The sequence below is a fragment of the Vipera berus genome (assembly GCF_964194415.1).
Source record: "Vipera berus genome assembly, chromosome: 12".
Taxonomy (NCBI): Eukaryota; Metazoa; Chordata; class Lepidosauria; order Squamata; family Viperidae; genus Vipera; species Vipera berus.
In genome coordinates this window covers 10,154,734-10,167,277 of record NC_138215.1, presented here as the reverse complement: position 1 = coordinate 10,167,277, position 12,544 = coordinate 10,154,734, and the positions used below count along the sequence as shown (strand labels likewise).

At 42.7% G+C, this 12,544-nt stretch overlaps 1 protein-coding gene across 1 annotated transcript in view; it reads right to left on the bottom strand.

Moving 5' to 3' along the window:
- The window catches only part of PLEKHO2 (pleckstrin homology domain containing O2), a 29,198-nt gene that overhangs the window by 10,400 nt on the left and 6,254 nt on the right, over positions 1–12,544 (bottom strand). Inside the window, exons 2-3 of the mRNA XM_081337523.1 lie at positions 7,768–7,920; positions 4,029–4,145 (exon numbers count right to left, since the gene is read on the bottom strand). Of these exons, the coding sequence (XP_081193649.1) occupies positions 4,029–4,145; positions 7,768–7,920 (270 nt within the window). The remainder of the gene's footprint in view (positions 1–4,028; positions 4,146–7,767; positions 7,921–12,544) is intronic.

Sequence of the window (12,544 nt, the reverse complement as noted above, 5' to 3'; positions counted from 1 at the left end):
AGTCATCTGCAGGGCCCTAAAGTACGGAAAGCTGCTGTAGGCCACCAGCCAAGTATGTTGACGAGATCCTTGAAAGAAAGGGATGGAGTCAGTGGACATTTATAATTTAAACACATTGATACCCAGCTTTTCTGCTAAAAGGAAAATCAAAAGCAATTAACAGCTGTTAAAATCAATGTTTGGATTCCATGAATGAAGAAGAGAACAGAATGGGGTTTACTTTCTCATCCCTTCCTCTTAAGACTCTGTAGCTCATGTTTCCAGAAAAAGGAAAAAAAATTGCTCTTCGTGGTTGTGAGAATGGTGCGGGACGAGGAATGGGGTGTTTCAGGAGAAACAAACTGTATCCTTTCTCTCGGATTCAAGCCAATGACCCAAAGGCACAACCTCATCTGGAGAAGATCAAGGGCTATCATTAATCCAAGCAATGTAAAAACACCTGATCTTGCAAAAATCACTCGTGGAATAAATGTTCCAGTACAGCAATTGCACTGGCACCAACTGATACTGTTGTAACCACCATCATTTTTGTCATCAACACAAGGGAGTGTGTGTGTGTGTGTGTGTGTGTGTGTGTGTGTGTGTGTGAGAGAGAGAGAGAGAGAGAGAGAGAGAGAGAGAGAGAGAGAGAGAGAGAGAGAGAGAGAATGAATCATGCTTCATGAAATAGGGCAGGGGTCTTCAAACCTGGCCCTTTTATGACTTGTGGACTTCAACTCCCAGAATTCTGGAAGTTGAAGTCCACAAGTCATAAAAGGGCCAGGTTTGAAGACCCCTGAAATAGGGAGAAGAAATCAATGCCCAGGCTTGATACAGAAATGTAGTCCTCTGTCTTTTGCCCTCTCCCCTTTTATCTTCACAGCAAGGGAGGATCGCAACCTAACCTTAGTCAGCAATAGATGGGAAATAATCATGGATAGAACCAAACCTAGAACTAAGGAGAAATTTCCTGACTGTGAGAACAATTATTAACTAGTGGAACGGCTCGCCTTCAGAAGTTGTGGATGCTCCAACACTGGAGACTTTTAAGAAGAGACTGGAGAGCCATTTGCCTGAAATGTTACAGGGTTTCTTGGCTGAGCAGGGGATTGGACTAGATGACCTCCAAGGTCCCTTCTAACTCCGTTATTCTATTATTTTGTTAAAAAAAAAGAGAGAAATGGATAAGATAATTTCTGCCATCTACTGTATATCCCACCCATTTGCAACCAAATGGGTATCAATCCTTTTGCACCTTCTAGCCCTTTATTTATTCACTCGCTTTATATTCCTGCCTTTCTATCTGGAGCACAAGACAGCAGCATACATAATGCTGGGCTCACGGCCCTTTTCAGCAATACGATGTTAAAAAGGTAAAGGTGCCCCCGCACATGCGTGCTAGTCGTTTCCAACTCTAGGGGCCGGTGCTCATCTCCGTTTCAAAGCCGAAGAGCCAGCGCTTGTCCGAGGACGTCTCCGTGGTCGTGTGGCCGGCATGACTAGATGCCAAAGGCGCACGGAACGGTGTTACCTTCCCACCGTAGTGGTCCCTATTTTTCTACTTGCATTTTTACGTGCTTTCGAACTGCTAGGTTGGCAGAAGCTGGGACGAGTAACAGGCGCTCACTCTGTTAACGCGGCACTCGGGATTCGACCCGCCAAACTGCATGCCCACATGCGCTCAAGAGCTGGAACAAGTTATGCATCCTTGAATTTGCAGAAGGCAGAGCCAGGTACACCAAAGTTGCTTTACTCCAGTGGAGTAAAGCAACTTCTCGTCTCTCACGATTTTTATTTTTGCTGCAGCTGCTGCAAGGGAGGAGTTAGCAAGCAGTCTTTTTGGAAAGAGAGAAACCAAACTTGTTGGATGGCCATCTGCTCCCTCTGACTTCCCAAACAACTGACCTGGAATCGCCCTTATTAAAAAAAAAGTCACTTACAATAGCGCCTCTACTGAAAACAAGGGGCAGGGGGATTTTTTTTACAGTAATTTAAACTCTAAGCACAGTCCCAATTGATCAAGCTTCCTTTTTGCCACAATAGGTTGCTGGCTGGAAAGCAGAGCAATGGAGGGGGAGGGGGGGAAATGGGAGGGTCAGACTCTGTTTGGACAAAGGGGAAAAAAAACAGTGAGAGGGAGAGAGATATCTTGGTTCCTTCCCAAGGAGGCATGGTTTCCCCATGAAGTCAGAGTCGTATATTCTCCCTCCATAATCAGGAATGAGTCTGCCTGAGTGATCAGGCTTTTGCCCTCGTTGTAGGCTTTAGATAGTTAAAGAGTTGTATCACCGGCTCATTCTACGATGATTTTCCATGATTGGATTATCTGTTCTTGGCTGCCTGGTTGAACGCAGTTATACAATCCGGGTAAGAGGCTGCCAATGGCACAGTCCAGGAGATGAAAGAGAAGCAACTGAGATGTCCAAAGAAAAGAGCACTTCAGAAAAGGCCTTGCAAAGGTTCAAACTCTTCTGTCTAGCCAAGATATGTCTTCCCCGGAGGCGGCCACATCTGAAGATGGATATGATCTTCCAGATATGACATAGAGCTGTCTCTGAACGGAAGTTTGGAAGACATCGTTCCAGCCTCGTTTATTATAAGTGATCATAATAAGCACAAGACTGTTCCAGTCCCAGCGAGTGAAGATGAGAGCCCACATAATATTTAAGGACAAATCCTTATGAGTGAAGGTCTATCACAATTAGATGTATATACTGACCTTTGTAGAGAACGGGGCAAATTGAAAAGTAAAAATTTAAAATAACCCCAAAGATCAAGCCAATACTGTAAAGCTAAAGGTGCTTTAGTGTTGTCTGGGTTAGCCTTTTTCAATAAATATGTTGTGCCTTGGAAGCTTGGTGGAGGAGGACAGGCAGAGCCTTGGGGTGGAGTCAAGAGAGGAATTACCCTGGAGTCATTATGTTCTCACAAGTGATCTAAGTCCAAAACCCCTCTTGAATTCCGTTAACTTTTATTTAGTGCCAATTTAATGCTGATCATTAGTTGACTAAATTCTTGTGTATAGGTGTGAGCAATATATCAGTGTCAAGCCCCTGTGGGCTTGCCACTAACGGGAGGGGGGAGGATGAGACGAGACCATCAGATGGAGGCGTCAGGAGGCAGCGGATGGGAACAGCAGTGACAGCCCTTTCCCTCCCCTGTACCTATCTGCTGGAAGGGCACGGCTACAAGGCTGTCCCGCCAAACAGCTAAGCGGCGCGGAGGAGTGGCGGGGAGCTGCATGCTGAAAGCCTGCCACGTTTCCTTCCCTTGCTGCCCTACCGGATGCTGGATAGGTGGGTGGGAGTTGGGGCTGGCCGGGAGGCTGACTTTGTTTGCTGTTTGTTGGAATCCCGCACGGCAGAGCGTTCCGGGTTAGGGAGGGCTAGGAAGGGTTGGGTGGGAGGTGGGGGGAGGGATTGTTAAAGATAAAATGTATTGAAAAACTTTTCAATTAAAAAAAAAAGCCATAGCCTTCATTGCTTCAACCAAAAGCCAACAAAGGAAGTGACCAACACCGTCATGAAAGCATATACATATGGAAAGCATGGAAAGCACATGGTTTCTGGAATTCTTTCCTGTTCCAGCGGTGGCCAGAAAAGACATCTGTATTTTCTTCTGTCCAACCAAGCTTTCTCTTTGTGCTGGATCTGGGTGCACACGTAAGAAAGAAAAGGCAGGCTTGTGTACTCTTCACTCTGAGTCAAGAGGGAGAAGGGAGGAGTTCTTAGGAAGAGAGCCCTCCTTAGGGATACACTGGTGGGCTGTTTTTCAGGAATGTTTTTCTCCACACTCCTAAGCCTCTCAGAATCAACCTCTGTATGGTGCCATCTCTTTCAACACCAAATTTGGTCCCGTTCTGTTATGTTTTCAGAGAGATATTCTGCTGAAGGATGTTGCCCCTTATATAATTGCCAACATTCCTTTGGAAATCAGAAGGAATAAATACAGGGAGGGGAGGGGAGGGGAGGGGAGGGAAGGGAAGGGAAGGGAAGGGAAGGAGGGAAGGGAGGAATCAGTTTCATATAGAACAGAAAAAGACTTTTTACCTTGCATCCTGGAGAATGGATTAAAATGAATCTGTTTTTCCTTCTCAGGAGGGCTCGCAAATCTTGGCATCTGTCATAATGGTCCAGTTCGAGACTCTCAACACATTTCTGTTCCTCCTGCAAGAGACAATATTACATGTTTTTTCCCCCCTCTAACCGCAAAGTATGAAGTGTGACACACCACTGCAAGATAAGGACACTGACTCCAGATTAGGATGTTCGTGGTGCCCTTCAACTCAATCTCTGGAGTCACCCAGACTGCCCCTCCCCCCACCCCCCCCAGAGTCACCCAAGTGTGAATTGGGTGACTATGTAAATTTGCTTAATAAATAAATAAATAAATAAATACACAAATAAAAGCTTTGCATCTGCTTCCTTCTCTCTGCAATGGTCAGCCAGCTCTAATGTACTTCATGAGCCATCCTGGTTGAGGCTGCTCAATGGTCTAAACAGGGTCAACGTGGGCCATCCCAAGTCCCCCCCCCCTGGTCTTGTACCACCTGCTGGGTAAAATATTCTCAACGGCACAATGAGAAGGTTGCAAAATCTCACAAGAGAAGCTGTTTGCAGAAAACAGAAGCCAAAAAAAGGGGGGCTTAAGGGGGGGAGAGGAGGTATTTCTGGCTGGTTCTAATTGATGAAAAGCCCCCCCCCAATAAGAGGATATAAGAGTAATGCAGGCAAAATTTCATTGCACCTACAACAGCATCCCTTTGTTTGTTTGCGTTGGAGGTATCAGTGCAACTCAATTCCCTACGTGGAGATTCTTTGTCTGATTAAAATGAGGGGAAACTACGATTCTGAGGTAGGCCTGTCGTTGTCCTCTTCATTAGCCATCCACAAATGTTGGTCTTTCTGGTAAGTGGCTTCCAGATATCATGGTCTTTGATAATTGGCAGAACTGAATCTTTCTGACGCTTCTCAAAGGTTGTCCAGCAAACCATCCAGTACAGGAACCTTACTCAGCAAAGTAACAAGGTATATGCCACCATGCACATAGATACTTTTACCGGTCTACTATAGAGAGCGTCCTCTCGTATGGTATTGTGGTTTGGTATGCTGGTCTGACAGCCATGGACAGGAAAGTATTACAGAGGGTAGTGAGCACAGCACAAGACATTGTGGGCTGTCCCCTGAAACCACTGGATGACATCGCCAGGGCTCGTTGCCTTGGAAGAGTGAGGAAGATTCTCAGGGATGACTCACACCCTGGACGGTATCTCTTTACTCTCCTACCATCCGGTAGGAGATATAGGAATATAGCCAGCCGTACCAACAGGCTGAAAAATAGCTTTTATCCGTGGGCTGTTAGGCTTTTAAATGGGACATAATCTTATGCAGAATTGACTTGGGAGGCCGGTGTGTGATGTAGTTGGTTCACATAGTATGGTGGGATGGAGGGTTTGTTGTCACTGTGTGTTGGGGGGAGAGAGCACGGGGGGGGAGGCTCAGCTAATCTCAATGTACACATGTTGTACTTTGACAATAAAGGTTTTATTATTATTATTATTATTATTATTATTATTATTATTATTATTATTATTATTATTATTATTATTATTATTATTATTATTATTATTATTATTATTATTATTATTATTATGCCAAGAAAAGGCTCCTAGGCTGGCAAACCACCCTAACGTCTGGAAGCTGACAGCTTGGATCTACACTAACGATTCATTTACACACACACACAAGCTATCATACCCAAACCACAAAGCCACAGTTGTATTATAATCCAGTTTCAATGGATCCATATATTGGACATTGAACAGGCATATAGTAGGATTCATCTTATACAGTATTCGTGGCCAAAGTTTAAATTGCCAAATTTGGCACACACACAAAGCTTTGCGTTTCTCAGATCTAAGCAACTTCCAGCTACCTAAAAAAAATAGTTAATAGTTTGGAATCTTCAGGGTGATGTTCTGGACTATCACGCTGTGTGGCCTACGTGGGACTCCTGTTGGAGACAAGCAAGACACCTCATCTTGTTCAAAGAATGCCATTACATTTAATTTTCCTTCTTTAAAAAAGGCCACTTGCACTTGTTCTTACTGACTTACTGACTTGTTCTTACTTACTTAGTGAAGCAGTTTAGAATTCTGACCAACACATGAAATATAGCATATTTCAATCCTACATTTTCATCCGGCGCTCTTTTAATCATCCCAAGGAAATGATTTCCACTTTTTATTCAGCACCTTGCATAAAACAGGGAAGTGTTTCAGGTCACCCAAACAGCCAGCAGAGATACCACGACAGAAGCTTTTAATGCTCTAAAATCTAGTTCCTCGCAAGTACAAAATGTAACACTTTTCTTGGCTAAACCATAAATATAATTCACACATAAGTTATATAGGTGAAAGGAAATAATAATAAAAAAAGAGTAGCATGCATCTATGGGTAAGATGGTAGTTGCTCAATCTCACATCCTAACACAGGGGGATAAACGCAGGACCAAGTATCCCAAAGGTGCTTTTTCACGAGGCAACTGGACTTTCTTGTTTTTCTTTGAAGATGTTTCGCTTCTCACCCAAAAAGCTCCTTCAGCTCTGAAGAAGCTTCTCGGAGAAGAAGCGAAAGGTCTTCAAAGACAAACAAGAAAGTCCAGTTGCCTCGTGAAAAAGCACCTTTGGGATAACTATGAGCTGGATGACTGAGAATCTCCATGGACAGACTAAGTATCCCAGGCTTAAAGAGCCATTATCATCTAAAACTATCAATTGAAATAATTAAGAGCAGCAGTAGAATGAAGTTTGCCGTCTTTCCAAATGGGCCCAACGATTATATGAGAAAAGCAGGTTAATCCGAGAGGACTTTGTTTATTGCGCTTATTCAAAAAGAACCCGTAGTGATCCTAAGCAAGGGAGAGAAAAGGTTGGAGGCAGATTTCTGATTCCGAGATGATGGGTTGGTTTCTTTCTGCTTGACATCTTTCATCGCTATTGCCATGGGTTGCTCAACAAGAAGAAAAGAGGAAGCACAAGGAAGGAAGGAAGAGGACTACTAAGAGAGTGTAAAAAAAAATCTTCAGATCGTAAATGTACAGTACACGCGTAGAGGAATGCTTAAAAATAGTGGCCATAAATTTAAACCCGATCCGTTTCATCACAGTGGGCCAAAAAAACTAACCAGCTGAATCATCTCTCTGTTCAGTTGGCTGCTTCATGATGAGTGGCAGCTTCCAAAGAATCCTGCTCGTCTTCTTCATTTTCAGCTTGCAAACTATTCTCTGATGGTCCTTCCAAATCAGCTTCCCCAAGCTTCATGGTTTGCCAAATCGGGCAAGAGAGCCAGCCTTAAGGGTTATCCTTCACGGTTAGACCCCCTCATCTAGAAAAACAGTAGCCCGGATATACTACATGCCTTAGGAACCTCATGAAGGGAAAGGACAGATTCCCTGATCAGTCGTGACCGATTCTAGGAGGTGACGCTCATCTCCATTTTTCAGCCAAGGGAACCAGCATTATCTGAAGGCAGTTCCGTGGTCATGCGGCCGGCACAGTTGCATGATGTTTTGCCATTCCCGGCTGTGATCACTCTGCAAGGACTACCCGTATCTCTTTTATCTATCCAATGCTTTAGCAGATGGTCTCTGGACCCAAACTTTTAACATTAGAAGAAACATTCCCGGTAAGACAGAGAAGAAACCAAATTTAAACAGCCAGGGAAGACCATTCCTGTGCTTGGAACAAGTCCGTGAGTTTGTTGAGGTTTTTCTCTCCCCTTGTCTTACCTCATCTTCATATACCAAGAGTTGGGTTTTACAGAGCCGGATGTAACGCTCTTTCCAAAGACTCAGAAGCCCTCCACTGCTCTTCTTGATCCAGCCAACTTTATCTCCTGAAGAGGGACACTTCGACTTCTCCAAATTTTCCTGTTTCAAACCCTAGAATCAAACCAGGAAAAAAGAAAGATATTACCAGGAATTCATAAACTGCTTTTGCAAAAGTCCTGAATTTCCAAACCTCAGGGATGAGGGAGAGTCCCTTAACTGTGGTTCAATAAGCAAAAGACAATTTTCACCCACCACACATGGCCCAAATGGAAAAAAATAGCATTATGGTTTAAACCAGGGGTCTTCAAACTTGGCCCTTTTATGACTTGTGGACTTCAACTCCCAAAATTCCTCAGCCAGGCAGGCTGGCGGAGGAATTCTGGGAGTTGAAGTCCACAAGTCATAAAAGGGCCAAGTTTGAAGACCCCTGGTTTAAATAATAACGTGAATTCAGAGACGTTCTATTATTGTGATACATTGCTAAAATATAAATAACACATCTGGGTAGCTCAAAGGACGCCCAAACTTAATACTGCGTCAAAGTACATGTGTCGAAGGTGAACAGGAAAATACTTGTTGGCACATGCCATGCAAACTACCCAAGACATTTCGGGGCTTGTGTCAAAGCATTACGGTGCCCTTTCCATCAGTTCTAGGTCCAGATTACCAACCAAACAAGTGAAACGTTCAAGAACATTGATACAAGGAGGTCTTCCACCACATCTGAGGTCCATTTGGGGCAGGCTGTAAGGCTCACCCAATTGTGCCTTCCACAAAGGAATGCTTTCATGACTGAGCTGCAACATCTGTCATTTGCAACCACAATTTCACATTGCCCCGTGGTAGGGATGGCCCTGAATGTCTTTCTTATTGCATTGTGGAAGCTCTTTTTTTTTTATTAACTCTTCCCACCAGAGGCACCACCAACAGGGACAATAGGGCAGCCCACATTGGCTCTCCGTGCTTAGTGATCTGAAGCCTCCCCTTGAGCTTGAATGGAGGACAAGAAGCCAAGGAAGTGGGGTGGTAAATGCTGGAAAGATGATTGTACGTTGAAGTACAGGATGTTCATACATAAAGTCCCCGTGGCCAATTTATAATGAAATAAATGCAAGAATACTGCTCTGAAGCCAAGAGAATGTTTCTCGAGTTTTTCTTCTTCTTTGGAAACACAAAACAAAACCCAAAATTAAAAGATTCCTTCCCATTAATATGAGTTATGGAAAAAAAAAGGAATGAAAGCCTAACGTACAAGTTTAGCTTCTTGCCCTGGCAGAAATATAAGGCCTCTGGCTTAAGCTGGGTTTCTCCACCTAAATACATAGAATGAAGGCTATTGCTAAGCACATTGGTTTGTGCTTAAATTGTAAGCCGCCCTGAGTCTTCGGAGAAGGGCGGGATATAAATGGGATTTTTTTAAAAAAATAACTGCAGCCTGGCTGTCCACAAAGCAATACTTCCCCTCCTGGCTCAAGCCGATTGGGAAACATTCACCGACGTGCAACCCAGTGCTAAATCTGGATTTAGACATTGTCACACAGTACCAGAGAGGTACAAGATCGTGCTTGCTTGCAAGACGTGAAAGGCAACAAACCTATTGCTGGAATCGTGGTTTGTTCCAACGTTTGCCAATGTTATTCCTGGACAAAGAGGAATACAGGTGGTCCTCAACTTACAACAGTTTGTTTAGTGACCGCTCGAAGTTACAACAGCACTGGAAAAAAGTAACATGCCCGATTTTCACGCTTACGACCATTGCAGGATGCCCATGGTCACGTGATCAAAATTCAGACACTTGCCAACTGACTCGTATTTATGACGGCCGCAGTGTCCCAGAGTGATGTGATCGCCTTTTGCGACCTTCTGACAAGTAAAGTCAATGGGGAATCCAGAGTCGCTTCACAATCATGTTGCTACCTTGACAACTGCAGGGATTCAAGAAAGGTCGTAAAATGGGGCAAAACTCACTCAACAAATGTCTCGCTTAGCCACAGAAATTTGGCGCTCAATTGTGGTCTTAATTCGAGGACTACCTCTATGCTATACTGAACCGCAAGTACAGTAGGTTCCCGTGAATACTTCTGGCCAGTGCTGTTACCCAGCACACTTCATTCACAGAATGCAACCTAGAGAAGCAACTTTTAAGTCTTTCTTTTTAAAACCCTGAAATAAACTTCAGAGACCATTCTGAAGGACAGATCTTCAACCATATAGCCTGTCCTTGATGGTCTGGTGCTTTTGTTGATTTTTTTAAAAAAAAAAAACTTCTGATCTTGGAATCGCCTGGATCTCCACCATTAGCAGGTTTGAGCACATCACTGCATCAGAATCCCCCAGGGCATTTCCAAAAAAATGTACACTTTATGCTCTGTGTGATTTCCTCCAAGATTCCTAAGGGCAAGAGGCTTCCATTATCCAAGCCAAGCACCACTCAAGTTCTATTTTGCTACGAATAGAATAGAATAGAATAGAATAGAATAGAATAGAATAGAATAGAATAGAATAGAATAGAATAGAATAGAATAGAATAGAATAGAATAGAATAGAATAGAATAGAATAGAATAGAATAGGAGTTGAGAGGGACCTTGGAGGTCTTCTAGTCCTGCCCCCTGCTCAAGCAGGAGAACCTACACCATCTCAGACAGGTGATTGTCTAGTCTCTTCTTAAAAATCTCCAGTGATGGAGCACCCAGGATTTCTGGGGATAAGCTGTCCCACTGGTTGATTGTCCTCACTGTCAGGAAGTTTCTCCTAATTGATGCTAAAAAGAGAAATCGCTTTCTTTAGATACCAGGCCTTCCTGTCTTGATCAGATTCCCAAATTAGAACTTCCTGGAATAAGGGTTTACATTGTTTTGGATCCAAACTTTTTAAAAAATAGGCAAACCACCTGAGGGAAGGAAAGAAATAACAGTAATACTTAGTCTGTGCATTCAAAGATGCTGATGCATAGAGGGATATTGAAAGGGACATAATATGTTGGAAACAAAAGACCCATTTGGAATCAGATGGTTGCAAAGGATGTTTAACCAAGCTAAAGTGCAATGAGTAAGTCCTTGCTATACTGCAGAGAACTGCCAACAATTGTTTGTCTTAGAACAAGGTGCACAACCTATATCCTTTGGGATGCAGGATCTACCAGCTAACATTAAGCACTATTCAACATTCTTCTCTGCCAGTAAATCTGTCCAGATCTGTGGAAAACTGCTGCTTCCTTCCTGGCCATTTACTGGATTAGAAGAGAGGGTGGGCAGGAAGGGTTAGATATGGATGAGCTTGTGTTGAGGGAAAGATGGAGAAGACGATGCAATTTCTATTCTATTCTATTCTATTCTATTCTATTCTATTCTATTCTATTCTATTCTATTCTATTCTATTCTATTCTATTCTATTAATTTGAAATCAGTCTGATACGGTATAACCAAATTTCATGGTTTAGACTTTTGTCTACTGATAGCTTGCTTAGAGGCTCTAAAAGAAATCTACTTTATGATATCAGGAAGTTGTGTCTTTCCTGTAACCTTCAGATCTGTGTACAAATTTAGGCATACTGGGACTTCTAACAGAAGTCTTTTTGATGTAATTTTTAGAAACAGGATGGTTTTAACACTTATTCTTGCACTTGCAGCCTCAAGCTGTTGCAGCCTTCAGGACAGCCTGCAAATAACTTACACAAAATACTGTAGCTTCTAATATCTTGTATGCTTTGCTCCCAAATAATATTGTGTACAAGGGTGCTTGCGTGAAAGCATCACAATGAACTTTGTAGTAAAAATGCCCCTGATTTTTTCTTCATAAACAGGTATAGGTCAACGATAAATGCTTGCAACTGCTTTGAAAAGCAGTATTTCCAGTTGCTGGAATCTGCAAGCTTTGTTCATACTAATTCTTCTTTTTGTAGTTGTCTGAATGAAGCAGAAAGTCACGTACCTGGCCATGTTCTGACAGTAGATTCGCATGATGCCCTTTAGCAAATAGCAAGGTACACGTGCAACCAAGTTACAGTAATTCAATTCTTTCTGACACTACACTGGCTGGATGCAAGTCAAAATACCATGTCAAGATTATATATTAAGCCTTTCTTCCTTGTCTAAGTTTTCTTCCAAGGAGCAAATAAAATAAAATATATTTAGGTTGGTAAAACTGACAGCAACATTGACATTGTTGTATGTCAAGACATTCGAAAAACAACAACAACACAATCTAATACAGGTAATCTTCAAGTTACCACGACAATTGAGTCCAAAATTTATGTTGTTAAGTGAAACATTTGTTAAGTGACTTTAGCCCCATTTTACGATTTTTCTTGCCACGGTTGTTAAGTAAATCATTGCATTTGTTGAATTAGTAACACGGTTGTTAAGTGAATTTGCTTGTCAGAAGGTCGCAAAAGGGGATCCCAGGACACTGCAACCGTCATAAATATGAGTCAGTTGCCAAGGGTCTGAATTTTGATCACGTGACCATTGGGGATGCTGCAACGGTCGAAAGTGTGAAAAACGGTCATAAGTCACTTTTTTCAGTGCCGTTGTAACTTTGAACGGTCACTAAAGTCGAGGACTACCTGTATAAAAAAAGGAAAGAGAGAGAAAAAAGAAGAGAGAGGTGCAAGAAAGGGGTAAAAAGGTTAAAGAAAAATAGAAAGGGGGGGGGAAGGTACAAAACTGACTTCTGATATTCTCCACAGTGTGCATAAGCACAATTATATTTTAACTTCTCTCTCCAAAGTTATGT